The 24,120-nt window shown below is 52.4% G+C and overlaps 1 protein-coding gene across 6 annotated transcripts in view; it reads left to right on the top strand.

Annotated features, from left to right (window-relative positions):
- DGKD (diacylglycerol kinase delta) overlaps positions 1 to 24,120 on the top strand; it is a 123,124-nt gene that overhangs the window by 82,182 nt on the left and 16,822 nt on the right. For all 6 annotated transcript variants that reach the window (XM_078154630.1, XM_078154629.1, XM_078154627.1 and 3 more), the window contains 13 exons: positions 180 to 305; positions 2,249 to 2,351; positions 3,944 to 4,106; positions 5,825 to 5,933; positions 7,838 to 7,977; positions 9,728 to 9,812; positions 10,977 to 11,071; positions 11,180 to 11,279; positions 11,370 to 11,643; positions 13,364 to 13,525; positions 16,997 to 17,125; positions 20,135 to 20,231; positions 20,773 to 20,883. In XM_078154630.1, the coding sequence (XP_078010756.1) occupies positions 180 to 305; positions 2,249 to 2,351; positions 3,944 to 4,106; positions 5,825 to 5,933; positions 7,838 to 7,977; positions 9,728 to 9,812; positions 10,977 to 11,071; positions 11,180 to 11,279; positions 11,370 to 11,643; positions 13,364 to 13,525; positions 16,997 to 17,125; positions 20,135 to 20,231; positions 20,773 to 20,883 (1,694 nt within the window). The remainder of the gene's footprint in view (positions 1 to 179; positions 306 to 2,248; positions 2,352 to 3,943; positions 4,107 to 5,824; positions 5,934 to 7,837; positions 7,978 to 9,727; positions 9,813 to 10,976; positions 11,072 to 11,179; positions 11,280 to 11,369; positions 11,644 to 13,363; positions 13,526 to 16,996; positions 17,126 to 20,134; positions 20,232 to 20,772; positions 20,884 to 24,120) is intronic.

Here is a 24,120-nt window from a genome sequence, read left to right as displayed (position 1 = left end):
CCTGACCCCTGGGTGGGTGCCACAGGTCAAGCCTAGGGTCATCTCGGAGGGGGAGCCTTGGCTGAAAGGGCAGCCCTTAGGAAGGGCCCTGGAGCTTGCTGGTCTGGACGTCTGGCCGGGCTGCAGTCCATGCTCACACCCAGAGGGAAGCCTCAGCTGCTTCTGCCTCTGCTTTGCAGATCTCGATGCCCCATCAGTGGCTGGAAGGAAACCTCCCTGTGAGCGCCAAGTGCACGGTGTGTGAGAAGACGTGCGGCAGCGTGCTTCGGCTGCAGGACTGGCGCTGCCTGTGGTGTAAGGCCATGGTGAGCCACTGGGCACAAGGGAGGGGTGGGCCCCCTCATTCTGGTTCACTCATCTCTCAGAGACAGTGAGGTGTGGCAAAGCAAGCCTGTGACTTCAGGCCAGGGATCTTGGGTCCGGCCTCTTTGCTCCCTCTTTCCTCCTGGTCTGTGCCACAGGCTTCCTTTTGCCCCATGATGCTTGGATGCCCTCATTCTTGGGGTGTTGTTGCTGGGGTGTTGCCATTTAAACCTGCATGGCCACGTGTGGGCATCAGATGAGCGTGGGCAGCCTATTGCCTGGGCAAGGGACCCTTCGTGTCCTGTTAGAAAAAGAACGAGGAGTTAGAGGCTCTCCTGAGAAAGGGTCAGCAGGGGCCAACATTGGCCATGACCAAACAGGGCTTTGGGAAAGGAGAAGCCCAGCCTTAAGGTCTGCCTAAGTGATATCACCTGATCTAGGCTGGACACCTGCAGCTGGTGGCACAGGGGGCAGAGCCCTGGGCCAGATCTGTCCTCAGACACCTGCCTAGCTCTGTGTACCCAGGCAAGTCACTTAACCTCTGATTGCCTCAGTTTCCTCATCTGTAGAACAGGGATAATAATAACCCCTACCTCCCATTGAGGGAGAGTCAGATGAGATAACAGTTGTCCAGTGCCAAGTACAGTGCCCGGCACATGGTAGGCCCTGTATAAATGAAGATTCTGTTCTCCTTCCCCTTGGATCCGTAGAACTAGGGCCCAGCTATGCTGGGAGAGTGATTTGAAAGTGGTGATCATTGGATTGCCAGCCAGAAGGGGCCTTAGAGGTCGTCGAGTCTCACACTCTCATCTTACAGATGAGGAAACTGAGGCAGAGAGAGGTGGAGTGGGTGAGTGAGGCAGGCCTCAGACCAGGCTCCCTGACTCGGAGGTCAGGGTCCCAGCCACCATTGGGGATTCCAGATGTCAGTGGAGATTCTCTAAGAAGAATTGGGCAGTGGCAGTGGCAGCCTTGACCTCAGGGGTCTCTGGGACACATTCTGGTGCCATGAAAGTTGCCACCATTCTGGGGCAGCCTCCAGAGCCCTGGCGATGCCCACTGCTGCCTGCCAGCCCCCCACCACCTTCTGGAGCCTCTGGGTCAGTGAGAGAAGACCCTGGCCAGCTTGTCCCATTTATTCACAGAAGTTTCTTCCCCAGGCCAGCGACCCAACTGTTTGGCCATCTCCCTTCTCATACACTCCCCTCCCCTTTTGTCTGTCCAGATCCTAGGGGCTGGCAGCATGGCCTGGGGGCTGCCTCAGTGTGGGCACTAGATTGTCCTAGGAAGAAGGCACACCTCTTAAGGCAAGGATGTCCCAGAAGGATGTCCCCCAGAAGGACGTGTGTAGAGGTCACGTTGAGCTCAGGTTAAGAAAATCCTTGAAGGAAGTTAGCTTTTCAATGAGAAAACATTGGTTAAGGGCTTCTGTGTTAGGTTCTGGGCAGTGGAACAGAGATGAGGCGGGCAGGGTCCCAGGAAGGAAGGAGGAAGAAGAGGTGGCTAGGAGGTGCCACAGTGCAGAGGGCCCCAGGCCCAGAGTTAAGAAGACCCAAGTTCTAGTTCAGCCTCAGACACTTATCAGCTGTGTGACCCAGGGCAAGCCACTTAACCACTGTGTGCCTCAGTTTCCTTATCCGTAAGATGGGGGTAATCATAGTACCCACCTCCCAGGGCTGTCGTGGGCTCAAACAAGCCCATGTAAATCATAAGGCACCATCGAAATGTGAGCTGCTGTCCTCATCTATTATTATCAGCAACAGAGGACACGGCACAGGCTAAGCAGGTGGGGAGAGCTGGGACAATGGCAGACTTAGGTGACCTTAATTACATTCGCTTTCCCTCCAATCCTAAAATCCACAAGGGGGAGGGGCAGGCATTCAGCAGGCAGTGGTGGGGGGCTGTCCAGAAAAGGCTGGCCAGTCCCTGACAATTGTTGTTTCAGGTACATACGTCATGCAAGGATTCACTGCTGGCCAAGTGCCCCCTGGGCCTGTGCAAAGTGTCCGTCATTCCCCCGACCGCCCTGAACAGCATCGATTCTGATGGTGTGTATCTGCCGGCCCCCTCCCAGGTCTCTTCCTAGACTTTGTTGTCCAGGCAGGCCCCCCATCCCTACCCCAGGGTAGCTCCAGAACAGCCAGAAGAGGAGGTGGGCAAGCGGTTGGCCCCCAAGGAGAAGCCAGGACGGAGAACACTGGGGGCAGTAAGTTGGTGCCTGGGAAAAGGAGCTTAGGGCATGAGATCTCTGTTGAAGCAAGATAAGCTCTCGTCGTGGTTGACAAGGTTGGACAGTTAGGGGCCGTCGGCATCACCCCAGTGGTTGGCCAGACTTGATGGGCCTGGCCACTGTTCCAGCTGTTAGGATAAACCGGGCCCAAACGAGGCTCCCGGCCATGTGCTAAGTGAGCAGCTTAATTTACTGAGTCCAAGTCTGTCAGGAAAGGGACCAGCCCCAAGCAGATATAATCTGCATCCGCAGGGGTGGCTGGCTGGGGTTTCAGGTACCGGGTGAGACCGAGCCCCATTGCACTGTGAGTGAAGGGGAGACTGTCCTGGTGAGAAGGGGGTACTTGTTGCTGGAGGCAGATGGGAAAAGGCCCAAGGGCTGCAGGCATAGAGGCTCCTTCCTCCATGGGCCGGGAAGCTTACCTGCAGGCAGACTGTGGAAGCAAGTGGGAAGGAAGGCGGTCTAGCAGCGCCACAGAGCAGGAAGCGTCCAAATGCTGCCGTCCTGTCTGGGAAAGGAGAGCTTGGTCAGCAGAACCCAGGAGATAGACAGCGTGCAGAAACAGAATAGCCGGGCATTTGATAAGCCCAGAGATCCTGCTGCTGGGGTGAGAATTCAGGATTCAACAAAAACTGTTGGGAAAACTGGAAAAGCAGTCTGGCAGAAATGAGGTATAGACCAGCATGTCAGGACAGGCTCCTGGTGGGTTCATGATGGAGACGTAAAGGGTGACATCATAGACAAATTATGGAAGAAACACACCAGTCAGATCTATGAATGAGGGGAGAGTTCGTAACCACAGAAGAGGTAGAAAAGATTGCAGGAGGTAAAGTAGACAATTTTTAATGTGAAGTTTTTGTACAAACAAAACCAATGCAGCTAAAATTAGAAAAGACGCAGGTAAATGGGGGTGAGGCAGGGGAATCTTGGCAGCATTTCTTTTAAGGTCTTATTTCTAAGATCTATAGGGAAACTGAGTCAAGTTTATAAGAGTAAGAGCATTCCCCAGCTGACCGATAGTTGAAGGATATGTGCTGGCAGTTTTCAAAGGAAGAAATCCAAGCCATCAATAGCCATATGGGAAAAAAATGCTCCAGGTCTCTTCCCTGAGGCCTGGTGGGGAGGACGTTCTTTACAGGCTGAGTCTCCACAGAGAGGTCGGGCCTAGAGCACCAGCCCTGGATTCAGGAGGACCTGAGTTCAAATCCAGCCTCACACACATAACACTTACTAGCTCTGTGACCCTGGGCAAGTCACTTAACCCGCAATTCCTAGCCCAAAAAACAAAAACAAAAAAACAACAAAAAAAAGAATTAGCGTTCTTGAAGAAGAGAGTGAGAGAGAAGGGGAGCACCTTTCATGCTACCTCTTCTAGATTTTGATCACATCTCCCTTCTTCTGTGCATCTAGGCTTCTGGAAAGCCACGTGTCCGCCATCTTGTACAAGCCCACTGCTGGTCTTTGTTAATTCCAAAAGTGGAGACAACCAGGGAGTGAAGTTTCTGAGAAGATTCAAGCAGCTGCTTAATCCAGCCCAGGTCTTTGACCTCATGAATGGAGGACCCCACCTTGGGTAGGGGCAAGAGTCCAGTGGCCCAGGGGCATGGCAGAGCTTCAGCCCCAGGCCGGCCGCAGAGGAAAACGTCTCTCCTCTCCTCTCCCCCTCTCTTCTCTCTTCTTACTCTCTCTCCCTTTTTTTCCCCCATCCTTCTCTTTCTGTCCCCATCCTTCTCTTTCTCTCACTCTCTTTCTCTCCCCATCCTTCTCTTTCTCTCCCCATTCTCTTTCTCTTCCTCCCTTTATCTCTCATTCTCTCCTTTCTTCTCTTCCCTCTTGTCTTTCCCCTCCTCTCCCTTCTTCCCCCTCAGCTAGGAGTAGATCTATAGCATCCTTGTTCAGCCACGGATACAGATGAGGAATTGGGCAGTAGATGGGAGCTGTGTCCGTAGCCAGTCCTGCTTCTCCAGACCCTCCCCAGGTGCTCGCAGGGCCTTTGCTGCTCAGACAGGAGAGGTCTGGTCCGTGTCCTCTGTCCTTCCTTTCTGGTTTAATGTGTGTCCGTGGTGACATCTGTAGGCCACATTGGGGACTTCTGTCTTTATGACCCCAGCTGCCTTTTTTCTGCTTGAGATGAAGCTTGATGTGAGATGGGGGCTTTCAGAAGGCCCAAGTCCAGCATTGAAAGGAGCCATATCAGGATATTTGGTTTGCAAATGTACCTGCCAAACCTGTTCTCTCACTGTGGAGTTCACCTTAAGTAATCGAGGATTCTGTGGCTGGGGAAGCCAAGTCTCTTGAAACGTGACACCGAGACACCACTAGGGCTCTCTCCTGTCTGATGGTGGCCAAACCCAGCCTGGGCCGGGAACGCCTCCTGTGCCTCCCAAGGCTTTGCTGACTCTGGTGACGTTTGGTTTTATTTGACCTCAGTTTACTCCTTCCTGCAGGAAGGTCATTCATAAGAGGATGCTGGTGGCATCTCCCAAAGCAGGCATCCAGATAGGAGCCAATGTTATAAGGCAGTTGTCTGCATTGGGGAGAGGGCCAGGGTCCCCACAGCAGGGCCTGGGGGTCGTCCTGTGGTGGGATTCAGACAACCTTTGGGTGCCACCCCCATTTGGGACAGGCAGTGTGCAGGAGAGCCGTGTCCACAGCCCTCAGACCCTTCCCAGCTGTGTGTGTAAAGGAAGTTAATATCTGGGAGGAAAGTGCTTTGTTAGCTTTAGGGAAGAGCTGCCTGAACCCTTGTTATCTTAGAGTCGAGGCTCCCCTGGTGGGACAGCTCCCATGAGGTCTGGGGGCTGGGTGTCCAAAAGGAGCTGTCAGGGAGCCCTCCCTGACCAGCAGGCTCCATCTGGGAGGACGCCTAGCTCCCTTATCTCTGACATCTGAGCAGCGACCAAAGCCATGCTGATGATGGCGCAGGCGCTGAGATGGCCTCCTTGTTCTGGTCTCCTCCCCAGAGAAGTGCCCCAGGGGTATCAGGACAGGCAGGGGGCACAGTGGGTGCACCCGGAGGATTGGGGCAGGCAGCGGGCACAGTGTGCACACCAGGGAGGTTGGGGCAGGCAGCAGGCACGGTATGCACACCAGGGGGATCAGGGCAGGCAGCAGGTACAACGTGCACACCAGGGGGTCGGGGCAGGCAGTGCGCATGGCGGGCATCTACTAAGAGGAAGACTCCAGACTTGCACCTTCCTGAGAGTTCCATCTTGCCACCAGAGAAGGCAGGGCTTGAGCGACCCAGACTAAGGAAAGTCTGGTGACAGTGGGTTTTCTTTTTCCCCACAGTTTACGTTTGTTCCAGAAGTTTGACACTTTCCGGATTCTGGTGTGTGGTGGGGATGGGAGTGTCGGATGGGTCCTCTCTGAGATTGACAGCCTCAACCTTCACAAGCAGGTGTGTCCCCCGCCGAGTCCATGAGCAGGGCGGTGCGCCAGCCTCACAGCCCAGACGTGCCCCTGGGCCTGACTCTTCTCCAGATTCTGGGGTCACCGCCTTTTTGGACTCATGGCCCACTTGGGCAGTCTGGTGGAGCCTGGGGATGCCCGCTTAGAGGAAACGCCTGTGTCTAAATGAAGTAATATTTGTAAAGCCCGTGGCACTCATAGGTGCTTCACTGCTTGTTCCCCTCCCCCTTTTAAGTGCATAAAATAGTTACATTGAAATACTGTTATCCAAATGTTTTCGAAATGAGTTTCCAGGTTAAGAACCCTGGCTGTTGGGAGTAAGGAGTGAAGTGAAAGTCTCTGGTGATGACCAGGGTGTAGAGAGGCCGGGAGAGGACAGGAAGCTGGACGCTGGAGGTTCAGGGCCGTTGTGCAGTGGGGCAGGGAAAGAAATGCACCCAAGCTCAGTGCCAAAAAAGCTTCTGGGAAATGTCATTGCCTTACACAAGCGGATTTTAGCAGGGAAGGAAATCATTCCGGATTCCCCTGTCCCCTTTATCCCTGCTTGTGTGACCTTGGACAAGCCATTGATCCATCCTCTTGGGCCCCCTAGAGTTTCTCCACGCTATAGTGGGGGGATTGGAATCGAGGCCTCTGGAATCCCCAGGAACTCGGGGTCTCTGGCACTGCGCCCGTCTGTTGGATTTCTGCCGTGTGTTTAGAATGCCCCTTCCAAGCATCTTCCTTGTTCCCCATACACCCCACTTTCTTGGGCCCTTGCAGAGGCAGAGAGGGAAGCTCCCTGAAACATGTCCTCAGCCAGAACTCCAGGCTTGGTAGACAAACACACAGCCCCCGACTCCCAGAATAGCTTAGCACTTGGGGAGAAAGCCATGGAATAAGGGGAAAGCAGCCCTGCCCCAGCAAGCCACACACCACACCCTGGTGGTGAAAGTCGAGAAATAAACTCAACTCGCCTCATGGGGAAGAGTCTGCTCTTTCCTTCAGCGGCTTGTCATTGAGCCTTGGGAGGAGGAAGGAGGAAGCATCTCCTCCCTGTGCACAGATGAGTCTGATGCGAGTCAGTGGGCAGTCAGCTGCCTGGGAGGGCCCCAAAGAGAAACTCCGGGCATTCAGAGGAGGCCGAGAACCGTAAGTGAAGGGGGTGCCGACAAAGGCATCACAGACATCCCCCCGGCTCTAAGCATCTCTCATTGTAGCTTTGATGAGCTGGGAAATCAACCAGCTTTTATTAAGTGCCTACTGTGTGCCTAGCAGGTGGGACTCAAAGAGGTCAAAGACAGGAACTTACAAGAGGGTGAAGAAGGAGCACACCTCTGGCTCAGATTGTGAGGGGCCTCAAATGCCTTTGGCACATTATGCGGGACAGCTGTTAAAGGCCACCCCATCTGAGCTTTTAACATAATAGATGAGGAAACTGACGCTCCCGAAACATTGAGTGATGTGCTCTGAGTGACCCAGGTGATAAGCAGAGGAGGCTGGATTTGAATCCAGGGCTGCTGGCATCTCTTTATTAAGCTGCATATGAGCAGGGGAGTGACTTCATTAAGGTGGATTGGAAAGGAGAGGAGGGAAAGGCCAGGGACCACTTGGGAGGCTGTTGTGGCAGTGTGCCTGGCTGCTAAGAAGGGTCCAGGCTAGGGGTCAGGTCGCACTTGTGAGAAAGGGGAGGCCGGGTGTGAGAGGACTTTCCAGAGACGGTGAAGCCAGCCTCAGTTGGGACATGGAGAGATTGCCAATGCTGCCAAAGCTGCGGCCTGAGAGGCAGAAGCCCGCCCCCTACTCAGCTTCTCAGTGACCGGCCACCCTGGTGGGCTGGGCGGGTGCTCAGGGGGCTCGTCCCCTCCTGGTGGTGGTCGGGGTGGCGGCTGACAGGCGTCTTGTTTCTTCCAGTGTCAGCTGGGAGTGTTGCCTCTCGGGACAGGAAACGACCTGGCTCGCGTGCTGGGCTGGGGCTCCGCCTGTGACGATGACACCCAGCTCCCCCAGATCTTGGAGAAGCTGGAGAGAGCCAGCACCAAAATGCTTGATCGGTGAGTAGGGGAGGCCCAGAGGGGCCCCTGAATCCCTGGCTCGAAGGCTGGGGCCCAGCAGCCAGAGCTGGGCCTCAAGGAGCCCGCTCGCCCTGGGTCGGCAGCTCTAATCCTCTGTGATCACCCGCGTCCAGCCTGAGCCTCCCCTCCCCTCCCCTGGCCCATGTTCATTGTGTGTGTATGATGTGTGCGTACTCCCGTGTGCAGGAAAGAGGATGAGGTAAAGAGGAAGGGTCGGCCTGGAGGCAGTGAGGCGAGGAGGAACACGGGCAGATGGGCATCGTAGAAACGTCCTGGGGGCAACTGGGGGGGACTGAGGGGCAGGGAGTCCGGTGAGAGGTAATGGGGGTGTGCACCAGAGGCAGGAACAACCAGACTGCTCGCTCCCCTTTGGGCGTGGGGGGATGCGGGACAGTGCCTGGCATGGACTGAGGTTGTGGACCCCGGGAGATGCCCTTGGCAGCATGGCACAGTTGGAGGAAGGGTGGGTTGGGGGGGAAAGTCCCTGCCTGCTCTGCTTGCCCGTGCTCCTCTCTCTGCCCCACCCAAAACAAAAAGGGGGCATGGGGGACATTTACTCACTGGCCCCCGCCTGTGCACATTGCCTGACCTGGCCACGGGCAATCAAGGGGACAGAGGATGGGAACACAGGGGTGGAAGATCCCCCATTGGCACCCGGGCAGCTGCTGCTGCTGGGAGTACTCAGGGAGCAGTGAGATCATCATTGTACACATTTATTGAGCACCTACTGTGTGCTAGGCCCTGTGCTCAGGGCTGCCCCTAAGATGGGGAGAGGCTGAGGGCTTTTACAAACGAGGCCTGGGAGCACCAGAGGCCATCCCAAGGGGTAGGCTACCCCCCCATCTTTTCAGCTTCTGCTGATCACACACCCCTTGAGGTCAGGTCCCAGCCCAGTTTTGAAAGCCTCGACTCTCTGTAATTAATATATTATTGATGCCATCAAAGATGTCTATAACTGGGAAAAGATGTAGGCCAGTCACGCACCAGAGTCAGGGTGACGGCAGGACTGTCAGGGATTGCACTGTCTTGCTGCAGACCCAGAGAGTTTCCCTACAATGGGCTGGGTAGGTTCTTTTTGCAGGAAAGACAGGGACACAGATTGCCAGGATGAGAAGGGCCGGGGTGGGTTGCCTCCTGTTCTGGAGGATGGAGAGGCCCAAGCCAAGGTGACACAGGAGACAGCATAAGGAGGCCGGATAGCCGAGGGACTCACTGGCATGGGCTGGTGGCCGGGGGCGTGCCCCCTTCACTGGTTTAGGTTAGGGTGGCATTTTCATTTCTCCCATTTTTAAGGCCTTGCCTGGCAGACCAGGGGCTGGCTTGGAGCTCGCATTTCTGGAAACAGATGCTTCTGGAAGAGCCCATACCCCTGGGGACTCAGAGACTCAGCTTTAGGCTGAATGTCAGGAAAAGCTTTCCTTTGAGAACTGTACCAGAGCAAATGGGCAGCGGGGGCCTCCTCTAGGGACACTCTGGAGAGGCCCTTGCATCAGCTGGGCCAGGCACTGAGGGCCTTCTGGGAGGCCCAAGGGGCAGCCTCAGTTTCCCCATCTGTAGAATGAGCCCTGAAGGTCCGTGCTTCTGGCCTACAACTGCCTGCCTTTCAGGAAATCCCTTTGCTGTCCTTTGTTTAAGGGATGGAGAGCTAGAGGCTGGCTAGGTGCCTGGGGGGAGGGGGCCCTGGGGCCCTCCCTTCCTGCCCCAGCAGGTCATGTTTCCCAACTCCCAGGTGGAGCATCATGGTGTATGAAACGAAGCTCCCTCGGCAAGCGTCCTCTTCCACGGTGCCAGAAGACTTCAGTGAGGATTCAGAGGTAGCAGTGTGCCTACCACCACACCCCCCACCCCAGTTCAGCCCTTTGGCCCCGCCCAGGAGCTCCTCCAATGGCCACCTGGCTGATCGCCCCTCCCTCCCCTGGGCTGCCATCTTGAAATGTCACTTTCTTTGTGCCATCCCTCTGCCAAGAACCTTGTGGCCCCCTCTTTCCTCGTGGGGGGACCAGCCTTTGGTGGGAAGCAATGACGTATTTGTTTTCCCAAAGCTTTGAGATGGTCAGGCTAGGGACAGGGGAGTTTGAGTGCCGGCAGGCAGGTGGGGTGCAGCCGCCAGCCTGCGGGCAGCCATTGTTTGGGACCGCGCCTTCCATCATCCTTCTGTCCTGGTGCCCACTGCTCTGGGACACAGACCCTCCCCTTTGGTGCCATCGGGCTTCTCGTTGGGTGGGCACATGCTCCATCCACTCCCTCCTCCTCACGTGCTGCTGCCCCCACTTCCTGCTGCACTCGCCCCTGCTATGTCCCCTCAAGACCCAGCCCAGGTGCCGCCTGGCTCACACTGGTTGTCCATCCTCGCCATCACTCAGCCCTTGGCTTCAGGGGCAGCATGGCTCAGGACAGCTCTGGGGGCCCCACGGAGCCCAGGCTTTGGAGAAATGCTTAGGGCTGGATTGTTCCCCCCAAGAACAAGAGCCCCTTAAAGAGGGGATAAATGCCCCCCGGCCTGCGGGCAGAGGAGCAAGGCGTGTGCTACCTGGTTGGGGGAGAGAGGCCCAGGAACAGGACCGGGGGCAAGGCCCAGGCAGAAAGCCCAGGGTCGCCCATCGCAGAGCCAGGAGAGGGAGTGGCAGGCCTGGGCCCCGGGCGTGCCAAGGAACATGCTGCTTCCTTGTGGGAGAGCGGGTAGGCCGCAGGGCCCCTGACACTCTCACCTCACTCAGGCCCAAGGTGGGCCAGTCTCGTCCTGAAGATGCCTTTCCGTGGCAGAGCAGCCCTCGGGGTCAGCTCCATTTTACAGTTGAGGAAACTGAGTCTCAGAGAGATGACCTGCCACCCAGAGCTGGAGGCAGGCCCACCCTGGGCCTCCATCTCTCAGCCTCTGGTGTTTTAGCTGAGCCAAGGCCAGGGCTTCCCAGGGGTGCGTGGAGCTCTGCACCACAGACCCCACTGCTCATCCTTACCTTGTGTCTCTGCAACTCTAGGTCCAGCAGATTCTCTTCTATGAAGACTCGGTGGCTGCTCACTTGTCCAAAATCTTGACTTCGGATCAGCATTCTGTGGTCATCTCCTCCGCCAAGTACGTGCCCACGAGCAGCAGGCTGGTGGTGCGGGGTGGGGGGCCTTCTGGAAGGAGGCCCGCATGCCTTGTCCCCTGCCCCACGGCCTCCGCTCTTCCTCCCCGCAGGGTGCTCTGTGAAACTGTGAAAGACTTTGTGGCACGAGTGGGGAAGGCCTACGAGAAAGCCACGGAGGGCTCCGAGGAGTCCGAAGTCATGGCCAGGAAGGTGAGCACAACGGGGCGTGGCACATGGCCACCAGCGGGAGGGGGAGTGGGTCCTCCGCAAAGTCTGAGGCACTCCGCTTCCTTCCTTCAGTGCTCTGTGCTCAAAGAGAAGCTGGACTCTCTCCTTAAGACGCTGAATGAGGAGTCCCAAGCCTCCTCCTCCCTGCCCAACCCCCCTCCCACCATCGCAGAAGAGATGGAAGATGGTGACGGCTCTGGTGGGATCTGCGCCTCCTCCACTGACCGCTCCATAGGGCCGGCCTGCCCGGCACGGCCCCAGATATTCCGGCCTCGGGAGCAGCTCATGTTGAGAGCCAACAGCCTGAAGAAAGCTATTCGCCAGATCATAGAACATGCAGAAAAAGGTAGCCTGTCGTGGGGTCCCTCCTGCCCTCAGGAAGCCTTCAGGCAAGGGAGGGATCGCTGACCCCAACCCAGGCAGGCGTTAGGGCCTTGTCACCACAGACTGTTTCCTTCAAGTGTGGGTGCACAGAGGGCACCCTAGCCCAGCCTCCATCTCCCAGAGATGCCAGCAGCAACCCTGGCACCCAAAGGTGGCCATGCTGAGAGAGCCCGCAAAAACCAAAAAAGGCTTTTCCATATTTGGGGAGTCCTGGCCAGACAGACCTTTTTTTTTTTTCTTGGTGAGGCAGTCAGGGTTAAGTGACTTGCCTACAGTCACACAGCTAGTAAGTATCATGTCTGAGGCTAGATTTGAACTCAGGTCCTCCTGACTCCAGGGCCAGTGCTCTATCCACTGTGCCATCTAGCTGCCCCCAGACAGGCTTTCCTTAAGAGACACATTGTGACCGCCCAGGAAGTCTGGAGCTCTGGTCCCGTCCCTGACGCTTCTTGCTGTGTGACCCTGGGCAAGTCCCTCAGACCCTCTGGGCTCGAGCAGCCTCTCTTGACTGAAGGCGGCAGAGATGCCAGCTTGCCTTGGCAGAGGGAGCTTCCCCACCTGGTCAGGCCCTGCCCCTGCCCTCTGCAGTCTGTCCCTGCCACGTATGTGTTTGCTGAGCACGGGCAGTGCCCAGGGTCCTCTCTTAAGCCCCAACTCCACGGGGAGCATTGTCCCTGACTTACAGACGGGGAAGTGATTTTCCCTCAGTAGTTCCAGGCCGAGGATGTGCCAGGCTTTAGTTATTCTTGGTGGTGGGTAAACTTCCTAACAAGCTGAGCTGTGCCAGCGTGGCCAGGTGGCCGGGCCACTGCACAGGGGCCTCCTGTTTGGGTCAGAGTTGGCCTAGGCGCCCCTGAGCTCCCGCCAGCCCTGGCTTAGGTGGCCCCAGGCTGCTCTGCCAGGCTAGGAGGCAGAAGATTTGGATTCTGGGCCCTGCTTGGCTGAGGGCCATGGCACTGTACGCAAGTCACGTGCCCTCTTTGCTGCTGTGAAAGGCAGGCATGAACACCTGCTCTTTCCCCCACCCATCAGCATCAGAAGAGGTGATGGAGGTGCATGATGAGCCAGCCCAGGGAGGGGGAGGGCGTTCGGACCTCTTACAGATCCCTCCCCTCTCCTGGGCAACAGCAGGGCCGAAGGCCCCTTCAGACTCTGCCCAAATTCCTGGAGAGCGGCCGGTGGGCAGAGCCTGAAGGACAGCTTTTCTAGACTTACATGGTCCCTTCTGTCTTCTTTTCCCGATCCTTCTTGCCATGTGTCCTCCTTTCTTTTCCCATCACTTCTCCTGTTCTGTTTCTCTGCTTCGCGTCCACGTTTCCCACGTCTCTCTGCCATGTGCTTCACCAGAGGACCACGTGTAAGACTAGGGCGGCTTCCTTGTCTCAGCCCAGCCCATCACCTGCACTCTGGGTGCCCAGGCTTGGGCGCCTGTGAGGTCCCCAGGACACCTAGGCTGTGTTCAGCTGTCTCTCCACCCAGCTAGATCCTGGCCCTGTTGGGTTTGTGTCCTCCTTACATTTACCTCTGTGGAAATAACCTCTCCTTATCTGCCGCCATCTGGCTCTCTTGAGGCCTCAGCAGGCTTGTTCAGAGTGACGCTGTCCCCGGGCAGCGTTGGCCGGCTTGGCCATCCGTGTCCGGGCTTGCTCCATCCTCTGTTCCTTTCCTTTTCTGTTCCTCAGCTGTCGATGAGCAGAACGCCCAGACCCAGGAGCAGGAAGGCTTCATCTTGGGGCTCTCTGCTGCCAATGAAGGCAGAGAACCCAAGGCGGAGGACAAGGCCCCCCTACAGTCATCTCATGGCGGCAACGGCAGCGTTTCCCGAGGGAGGAGCCATCGCAAAGGTACCATCATCGGCCCCCTTTCTGGCGTCATTGCCTTTGGAACTGTGAGGCCGTCTCTGTGCACGGCCCTGGTGTCCGTGCCTGCCTGGGCTCCTTACCTGAGCCTGGACAGAGGGACCGAAGCTGTCTTGTAGGCCTCCTCCCACAGGTAGCCCGCTACTTTCTGTTTGCCCACTTCCACTGCCCTGGAGCCTCCCTGGGCACCTGAGGAGGGTCCTGCCAAGGAGCCCCTCGTCCCCCAGGATCAGAGCCTTTACTGGCCCCTCTCTGCCTCCCCCATTCCTGTTTCCTCACCTGGCCCCACCCCCAGGTAGGCAGGTAGACAGAGGATAGGCCAGAGATCATACCTGCTGTCTGAAGCCATGACATGGCCAGGGGGTCACCAGGAGCTCTGGAGCACCTCGTGGGGCTCCCCCCTTCCCCCCACAGCTAGCTCTTCCTGATCCCGTGACGTTCTACACACGTGTAGGCCGTGGCATGCACAACACGTGCTTGTCATATGGCTCTTTTTAAAAAAAACTAATTTATTTTGATTTATCAACAATCACTTCCATATGCTTTTGAGTTGAAAATTTTTCTCCCTTTTCCTCCCCTCCACCCTCCCCAAGATGGCGCACAATCTGATATATGCTATACATTTACATTCCTATTAAACATTTTCACATTAGTGAAGTTGTAAGTAAAAATTCTCACTAGTGTTTTGCTTTTGACCACCGCCTCCCTGAGTCCCTCCTTCCCTTTCCCTTTTTTTCCCTTTAGCCTTACTGCTTCTTCCCTCCTTTCTATCCCCCCTCCCTTTTCTTTCCCCTTTTCCCTCCTACTGTTGTTATTCCCTTCTTGAGCCAAATCTGATGAGAGTAAGGTTCAAACAATGCTCCCCCCCCCTTCTTTCCCTCTGCTGTAATAGGATTTTATGTCTTTTCCTGTAATGTACTTGGATCCATTTAGCCCACTTAATGAGGTTTTTTTTTATCATTACATCAAAGTCAACTAATATCCACCCCCTTTATGTATACTCCTTTAACGTGGTGTAATAACAGTACAGTTCTCAAGAGTTGCAAGTGTCATCTTCCCTTGTAGGAATGTAAACAGTCCACCCCTACTAGCAACATATTGTATCTTTATGTCTTTCTTGAATCTTGTACTTGAAGATCAGATTTTTGTTGAGCTCTGGTCTTTTTGTCAGGAAGGCTTGGAAGTCCCCTATATTCGCTGAATATCCATCTCCCTTGAAAAATCATGCTTATTTTTGCAGAGTAGCTGATCCTTGGCTGCATTCAAAGCTCCTTTGCCTTATGGAATATCATGTTCCACACCCTGCGGTCTTTTGATGTAGAAGCCACAAGGTCCTGTGTAATCCTGACTGTGGTTCCACAGTATTTAAATTGTTTCTCTCTGGCTGCTTGCAGCACCTTCTCTTTCATCTGGTAATTTTGGAATTTTGCTATTATATTCCTTGGTGTTGTCAATTTGGGATCTCTTTGAGGTGGTGACCGGTGTATTCTTTCTGTGGTTATTTTACCTTCTGGTTCTAGGACTTCAGGGCAGTTTTCCTTTATGATTTCCTGAAAGATACTGTCCAGGCTCTTTTTTTATCATGATTTTCAGGTAGTCCAATAATTTTTAAATTGTCCGTCCTAGATTGATTTTCCAGGTCGGTTGTTTTACCAGTGAGGTATTTTAAGTTTTCATCTATTTTTTCTTTTTTTTGTCTCTGTTTGACTGATTCTTGCCCTCTCATAGAGTCATTAGTTTCCATTTGTCCAATTCCAGTTTTTTAACAGATTGTTTTCTTCTGTTAGTTTTTGTACTTCCTTTTCTAATTGGCCAATTGTATTTCTAAGGGATTTGTTTTCTTCAGTGTACTTTTTTTCCAGTTTGTCAATTGTTTTTTAGGGACTTGTTTTCTTCTTGAGCTCTTCTAAGAAGGCTTTTGGGGCTTCAGACCTATTCCCTTTTGATGTTGCAGATGTGGGTTTGTTGACAATATTATCCTCTTCAGAATTTCTGTCTTGATCTTCACTCTTCTCATAATACGAATCTATGGTACGTTTCTTTTTATTCATGGTTTCTTTATTCCCTGGCCTTTAAAGAGATTGAGCTGTCCTGCTGAGGAACAGAGGGCACCGACCCAAGCTTCTTGTGTTGGGAGCGTAGGTCTTGGTCACTGGCTTTGTGTGCTGGGTGGAGGCTGTAGGGTTCTGACACTTACCTCTTGTTGGGCAGGAATCAGTAAGGCTGGAACTTTCAGGAAATTCTAGATTGCCTGCTTTTCCTTTCCTTTTAGCTTTCTTCAGCTCCTTTTAGATGGGTTCTGCAGGGTGTCCATCTGCCTGGGGCCCCTTGCAATGCTGCCTCCCTTGTTTCTGCTAATGCATTGGGAGATTCCTTGGAGGCAGAATGCCAAGGCACCTGGTGGTCTTCTGAGCTGATTTCCACTGGTGTCCCCGTCCCCCGTCTCCCCCCCCCCCCCCCCGCCCTCACTGAGGCACTCAGAGGTCCAGGTGTTGGTGTTTGCCTGCTCTACCACCTGGGCTTCAGGGTCTTCTCCTGGTTGACAGTTGGAGGCTGTAGGGTTCTGACAGCTTACCTGGTATTGGGTTGGAATCAGCAAGGCTGGAACTTTAGGAAGACTCTAGGTTGCTTTCTTCAGCTCCTTTCAGATGAATGCTGCGGGGTGCTTATCCGCCTAGGGCCCTTTGTAGTGCTGCTTCCCTTATTTTTGCTGAGGCCCTGGGAGACCTGTTTGCTGGGCTGCTGCACTGCTGCTCCCTGTCTTCTAGTTCAGCTGTTCCAGGGTTGGGTTTTTTTTTTCTGGGGTGATATTTTCTGGGTTTTCAAAGGTTGGTAGGGGAGGGTGACAGCAACTACTTTTTACTCTGCCATCTTGGCTCCTGGAAGCGGAAGACCTCCTTTTTTTTTTCTGGCCTAGACTAGGGGTGGGGAACTTTCAGCCTCGAGGCCACAGGTCCATATGGCTCTTTTGTAATTGGGGATTGCTGGTCTCTCCAGTGAGAGGACAGGGGTGGGGTGGTTTGGGAGGCACCTGTTGTCCTCAGCATGCTCTCAGCCCATCTCAGGGTAGGAACGGGTGTGCTGGGCCTGTCCTCACACCTGAGCTCCTCAGGGTGTCCAGAGCATTCCCAGGAGCTGTTTGCTTTGTTGCTTCACGCGGGGAGCTGGGGGGAGCCTGGCATGTGGTCTCCAGACAAGATGGAATGGGACTGATGTGCCAAGCCCTCTTGGCGCTGCTGCTGATGCCCAGCATGTCCCTCCCTCCAGGGCTGGGTGGGCAGCAGGCCCAGGGTCTGTTCCTTCCTCCCTCTGGCCTTCTGTGTGATGGCCCATGAGTGATGTACAGCCTTCTTTCTTCCTCCCTGAGGGGTGAACTCAGAGAGGTTTTTTTAAAAATCCTGTAGCCTTTCAGCACTGTCCTATTTTTAACACTTGTCTTTTTGTCATTTCTTCCAGTGTCCAAATCCCCTTGTGAAAAGCTAATAAACAAAGGAAGTTTGTCACTGGGCAGCTCGGCATCGCTCCCTCCCCAGACGGGAAACCGCGACAGCTTGCCAATGCTGAACACAAAGATTCTGTACCCAAGTGAGTGTGCATGTCTGCTGTGGCCATCTCCAAGCTGGGGCAGTGGCCAGCCGAGTAGGGCCGTTTGCATGTCGGGGGCGGGGGGGGGGCTGGCGGGATGACTGCTCCTGGCTGGGGTGGGGGGAGCTGGGGCTGAAGGTATTTGAGAGGAGAAGAACCGCCCTCCGTGTGGATGGCCCTGAGCTGGAGCCAAAATGTTCCCAAAATCACCTGTCACTGCAGAGAAATTGCCTCCTTGAGGAAAGACTGTCTTCTGGGGCTGGTGCCTGGTGGAGGCGGGAATCGTTAGCCAACCAGCTTTTACTCAGTGCCTGCCTCGGGCCACAGGCGACCTTGCTCCCTGCCGCCTAGGACTCTGGGAAAGCTGCTCCCTTCTCTCGCCTTCTTCACTGCCTATCAAGGAGAGACGTGTCTCACCCCCTTTCTCCTCGGGAGGGATTCTGTCAGGATCCATGAGGCCACAGCTCTGACTGGACCTTGAATTCTTCCACAGAAAAGTCAGGAAGCCTAACTGGTCTCTCCAGGGAAGCTCCCACTGCGTAAAGGAGAGGCCTAGCTCCAGATCCAGTTGTCCTGAGGCGACTTCTTCGCCTGCAATGTTCAGTAAGGGGCCACTTCCCCAGAATTCTAATCCAAGACTTTGAGCAGTGCAGAACACCAGGGTAGCCTGGGGGTCAGAAGGCAAGGCCAGCAGATGCCTCCTCTGCCCTGCACCAAGGCAGACATTTGGAAGGATGATGGAAGAATCCATCCACGTCATCCCATAGAACCCAGAGCAGCAGAGAGATGGGCATGAGCCACGCCGGAGCATCACAACGGGATTGACGCACATACGTTAAAATCATGTGGTTCTCTAAGACATGCTTCTACAAAGACAGCAGATCTCATGTTGGCATTCGGTGAGATCTAGAACAGAGAAACATGTTCCCCTAAGCTCTTTGTCTGTGTCATGGAAGGCACGCAGATTTCTGGTCTTCCATCCAGACACTTGTGTGTGCCCCTAGTGTGATGGGTCAGGTCTCAGAAGTTATGTATCAGAAATGCAGCCAGAGCAGTCTCTGAAAGGCTTCTCTTCCCTAGCTCAGCCCTTGATAGAAAACTGATCCCTTTTCATTTGGGGATGGTGACAAGAACTGAATACACACATGTGCATGCACACACACATTCACTTGTCCTCAGCTGCCTCCTGGTTAGTTGGCACATGCAGGAGGACACAGATGTGCCATGTCAGGAAGATGCCTCCTTGGGAAACCCAGGCAGTGTGAGGGAGTCACCGCTGCAAATAACTCAGACTGCCCAAAGGTACCAGTCGGCCAGGCTTGTGGAATCTGTGAGGACTAGCCAGTAGTCCTTTGTGTTCCTTATGTGTCCCTGGTCACTGACCACCAGGGCAGCACCACATAGCACCCCTGCCTGCACTAGTGTGGACTACATTCCTAGTGCTTGGCCTTGCCTTGCCTTCACTGAGAGGGAAGAGTTTGGGGGCCGAGAAGGTCACAGAACTACAGCTGACTTACATAGAGGAGAAGGTACAAAAAAATGCTGAATAAAAAAGGTATTACTTATAGAGGTCAAATCATATGACAGTGAACTCAGAAGGATTGGACTAAATGTTTATAATGTTGTATAGTAGCTTCATTGAGTAAAAAAAATTGTCTGAAGCTGGGAACGTCTTTTCTCTGTGAAGTTTTTATTGATAGTGAGAGAGGTTCTCCAAATACCACGTATACCAATGACTTCAAATCCCAGAGTGCCAGGAAGCCTTCTCTGTGAGGTAGACAACGTGAAGAGGATTGGTGTAACCACCCACATGGGAAAACAAACTGGATGAAAAACACATATTGACCAAGCTGTGGCATGCAGCTAGACAAGACAGCGCTTTGAATTAGTCTAATCTGTCAGTTCATACACCTTGGACAGTGAGGTGGGTCTGGAAGGGAGGAGGAAGACAAAGGGCTGAGTCACATTTGAGAAAGTATGTAGTTTTTTTGGTGATCACAAAATCCATCCTTTTAACACCGGTATTCTTTTGGTGGTGCTCTGTCTTTGAGTCATGCAATACCACAATCACAAAAGAGCCAAAATGATGGCTAAGACAAAGGAGAATGGAAATGGTGCACATGGCTGTAAGTCAACTATGAAGCGGTCTAAAAGACTTAATCAGAAGCACTCATGTCTATAAAGAAGTGGGGCTGTGTATCAAGAAAGACGCAACAGACGGCCCACAGGGCACGGGGGTGCTGTCTCTCTAAATAGGGGGAATTGAGAGGAGCTTTCCAGTGAAGTGGGTGGGTTCTTCATGCAGGAGTCACAGAACGTCCACTTGAATCTTGCGAGATGAGGAAGCCTGGAAGGTCGTGACCTCCGCTGGAGGAACGACAAAGCTGAGGCTCCTTCAAAGTACAGAAAGAGAGAGGAGCCCCCTAAAATCACATGTTCTCCCAAACTGTCTGTGAGGATTTAAGTGGAAAGAATCTGTCCCCTAAAATGGACTCTTTCCCCAGCATTCTCCATGGAAAACAGAACACTCAAGAAATCTTTGGAAAATTGCGGGTATTTTTAAAAAGAAAGCTTGATTGGAAATGTAAAAATTGTGCAATTATAGAGTGTTATACCTGGACATGAGGTTCGAGGTCCTCCCATTCCCATGAAAGTCTTTTTTTTTTTTAAGGCATTTGGTGTTAAGTGACTTGCCCAGGGTCACACAGCTAGTCAGCGTCTGAGGCCAAATTTGAACTCAGGTCCTCCTGACTCCAGGCAGGGCTGGTGCCCTATCCACTGCGCCACCTAGCTGCACCCTCCTCCCCCCATGAAAGTCTTTGCAGAACCACCCCTGTTTGCATTCCACATCAAGAGCTGTTTATTTGCTGATGACTGTTCACTGATGACGTTCTTGGCTCCAAAACTGAGAATGTCCAAAACATAACGTCAGCATTGTGACGGGCCAGCAGTCGCGGAGGTACATATCTTTGCGTTTGGCGATGCTCATCTCCTCCCCTTCCCTTGCAGATATCCGGGCTGGGATGTCCGGCTCCTTACCTGGGGGCTCTGTCATCAGTCGTTTGCTAATCAATGCAGATCCCTTTAACACTGAACCAGAAAACTTGTGAGTATACGCAGCAATGGGGACACACTATTAAAGAGATAGGACATATCAAAAAAGGCTGGAGGAATTAGCTGCCTGACTGCGTGGTAATTATGGTGGCTAGGTCTGCACACCAGCTCTGGAGGTACCAGCACGTTGTGCTGGGTACTGAAGATTCTGAGGGGCTCAAACAGAGAGATGGAAAACAAACCTCCAGCCTGGGATGTCCAGAACAAGGCTCCCGTTTCTGTGGCCCTGGCATTTTAGGTCAGGGTTCGGGTTTGAGTGGGCAGGAGGAGGGACAGATCCTAGGTGACAAGCAGCATCCTGGGTGGAAAGGGGGAGGGAGGTAGGAAGGAGGAGGTCCCGTGACCACACTGGGTGGGGCAGCCACTGGGAGGCAAAGCCTGTTGTAAATGTGTGGACTTGAAGAGGTGACGCCCTGGGGTTAGGAGGCTGTCAGCCATCAGTCATGGAGGGGTGTGATTGAGTCTTGGGAGCTTCAGAAATAAAAGGGCTAAGGGAAGTTGTTCTTAATTGGTTTTTAAATGAAATTTTACAGAGAATGTTACACAGAGAAATGTGTCATGAATAACTATTTTGGAATTGGGCTTGATGCAAAGATCTCCCTGGATTTCAATAACAAGCGTGATGAGCACCCAGAAAAATGCAGGTAGGTGAGAGTCCCTTGTGTAGCCACACCCTCGGGCTCTTGGTCACATGGCCCAGGGCAGGCCCAGGGCAGCCCCAGAGCCCAAGTGCTGCTAGAGCAGCTTTTTTTTTTCCAGGACAAAAGGATGTTAGAATAAATCAAATCAAATTCACAGGCATTTGAGTGTCTGCTACAGGTGAGATGTGCAAGGGGATGAGGAGGTTCCCTGACCCCAGGAAGCTCATCAGAGTAATTACTTCTCACTTAGGGATAACAGTAGTGACATATCCTGACCCAGTGAGGTTTTACATGGTTCTTCCCTCTCAGCAACTTTGAAGGCGGTACCAAGGATTATTAGTCCCCTTTTAAAGACATGGAAAATGAGGCCCAGACCTCACCAGTAGGCTCAGAGGCAGGATTGAATCTAGATCTTCCTCATTCCCATGGTGTTTTTGTGCCAACAGAGGATTTGGAGCCAAAAGGGACTTTATGTCCCCAAAGTTTTAATGTATCTTTAAGTTTAGATTTGAATTTGAATCCACCACTCTACCCCCTGTACCACCTTGTCTGGGTGCCAGACAAGGCTCTTTATACAACCCCAGCACCCCCAGTCTTCCACCCACTTCAGACAAAATACTGCATCTTCCCTGCTTCCAGAGGTGTTTGTTTTAGAGTCTGTAGGTGTGAGACGTGGTTTCAATATATCCATGCTAATTGGCCCTGACCCAGAGAAACTGGGTCTAGTTCAGGGCATGGCCTGCGATGAACAAGTAAGAACGTGAATAAACATGAAAACTGTGACCTCAGGCATTGAGAGGTCTGCCTGCTCATGGTTAGCCCGCCACATTTACTGTAGATGGAGCCTTGCTGCCTTGTCTGAACTTGTCTTTGAGAAGGTGGCCGGGTGTTTGGTGTTGTATGGACAGGTCCCCTTCATTCCCCACTGGTTATCCCATTGTCATCTTAGAAAGAAAGGCTTGGGGAGCCAAGATGGCAGAGTACAGGCCAATACCCAGAATTCTCCCAACATTCCCCTCCAAACAACTTTAAAATAATGCTTCAAGTCAAATTTTGGAGTGGTAGCACCAATGAAAGATAAGGGAGACATTTTTCCAGCATTAGACAGCTCAGGAGATCTGCAAGAGAGGTCTGTGACACCAGGGTTGGACACAGGCCCAGAGCTCGGCTGGAGCACCAGCTGTGGGCCCTGAAGGTGGCCACAAATTACGGGGGACCCTTTGCTGGCCCTGGGTGCGGCTGGCACTGATTGACAACTCTGTTGCCTCTACACAGTTCTGTGTCACCCTTTCAGGGCCGAGAGGAGCTCTGGGGATCAGTCACAAAGGAGCAGGGACCTTCCTGGCTAAAGACCAGCATGTGGACCAGGAGAGCAGTGACCATACATCCCCCCCTAGATTCCACCATCTTGGAAGCACAAAAAACTAGATCCGAAAACAGCACAAAAAAGCCTGAAGCTTGGAGCAGTGCCTTGCCACCTCCAGATGAGAAGAGCCCAATGTTAACATAAAGTTCAAAGTGAAGAAACAGGCTGGAAAATGAGCAAACAACAGAAAAGAGAACTTGACCATAAAAGTTACTACAGTGGCAGGGAAGACCAAGACACAAACTCGGAAGAAGACACCAAAGCGAAACCTCAAAGGAAAATGCCCAGCAAGAATTCCAGAAGAGTTCAAGAACGAGGGGAAAGTGGTAGAAGAAAAACTGGAAAAGAAGTGAGAGTGATGCACGAAAATTATGAAAAGAGAATCAACAGTTTGGTAAAAGAGGCACCGAAAAAAAAAACACTGAAGAAAATAATATCTTAAACAACAGTAATGGTAAAAGAGATATAAAAAATTCACTGAAGACAAAAACTCCTTAAAAAGTAGAATTATGGGGCAGCTAGGTGGCACAGTGGATAGGCCCTGGCCCTGGAGTCAGGAGGACCTGAGTTCAAATCCGGCTTCAGACCAAACACTTGACACTTCCTAGCTGTGTGACCCTGGGCAAGTCACTTAATCCCATTGCCTAGCCAAAAAAAAAAGACTTATAAAAAGCAGAATTGGCCAAATGGAAAAAGAGGTGCAAAAGCTCAATGAAGGAAATTATTCCTTCAAAATTAGATTTGGGCAAGTGGAAGCAAATGACATAAGACATCAAGAAACAATGAAACAAAGTCAAAAGAATGAAACAAATAGAAGAAAATATGAAATATCTATCTCATTGGAAAAATAACTGACCTAGAAGATAGAGCAAGGAGAGACAATTTAAGAATTATTGGACTACCTGAGAACAATGATGTTAAAAAAAAAAGAGCCTAGACATATTTCAGGAAATTTTCGAGGAAACTTCCCTGATATCTTAGGCCCAAAGCATAAAATGGAAATTGAAAGAATGCCCAGAAATATGATAGCCAAATTCTAGAACTCCCCAAGTCAGAGAGAAAATGTTGTAAGCAGCCAGAAAGAAACAGGTCAGAGGCACAGTCAAGATTGCACAAGATTTAGCAGTTTTCCCATTAAAGGAGCAGGAGCCTGGGAGTATGATAGTCCAGAGGGCAAAGGAGCTAGGATTACAACCAAGAGTCAACTACGCAGCAAAACTGAGTGTAATCCTTCAGGCGAAAAAATGAATGTTTAATGAAACCGGATTTACAAGCATTTCTGATGAAAAGACTGGAGCTGAATAGAAAATTTGACATTCAAACACAAGATTCAAGAGAAGCATAAAAAAGTAGAAATAAAAGAGAAATTATATGGACTCAATAAAGGTAAACTGTTTACATTCCTATATGGGAAAGTGGTACATGTAACTCGTAAGAACCACATTAATGAATTGTTGGTGGAGTAGTGAACTGGTCCAGCCATTCTGGAGAATAATTTGGAGCTATGCCATCCAAAGGGCTATGAAACGGTGCATACGCAGCAATCCTAGGTCTGTATCCCAAAGAGAGCAAAGAAAAAGAACAAGGACCTATATGTACAAAAATATTTATAATGGCTCTTTTTGGGGTGGCAAAGAACTGGAAGTTGAGGGGATGCCCATCAATTGGGGAATGACTGAACAACTTGTGGTATATGATTGTGATGGAATACTACTGTGCTACAGTAAATGACAAGGAAAGTCATTTCAGAAAAAAACATGGCAGGAGCGAAAACTAAGTGAAAAGAATCGGGAGGCCAGTATGCACAGTAACAGCAGTATTGTAACAATTATCAACCGTGAATGATTTGGCTACTCTGATCAATACAATGCTCT

Source organism: Phascolarctos cinereus, unplaced genomic scaffold (assembly GCF_003287225.1).
Source record: "Phascolarctos cinereus isolate Bilbo 61053 unplaced genomic scaffold, phaCin_HiC Scaffold_5;HRSCAF=322, whole genome shotgun sequence".
In the NCBI taxonomy this organism is placed as follows: domain Eukaryota; kingdom Metazoa; phylum Chordata; class Mammalia; order Diprotodontia; family Phascolarctidae; genus Phascolarctos; species Phascolarctos cinereus.
This window is presented reverse-complemented; position numbering and strand designations above follow the sequence as displayed.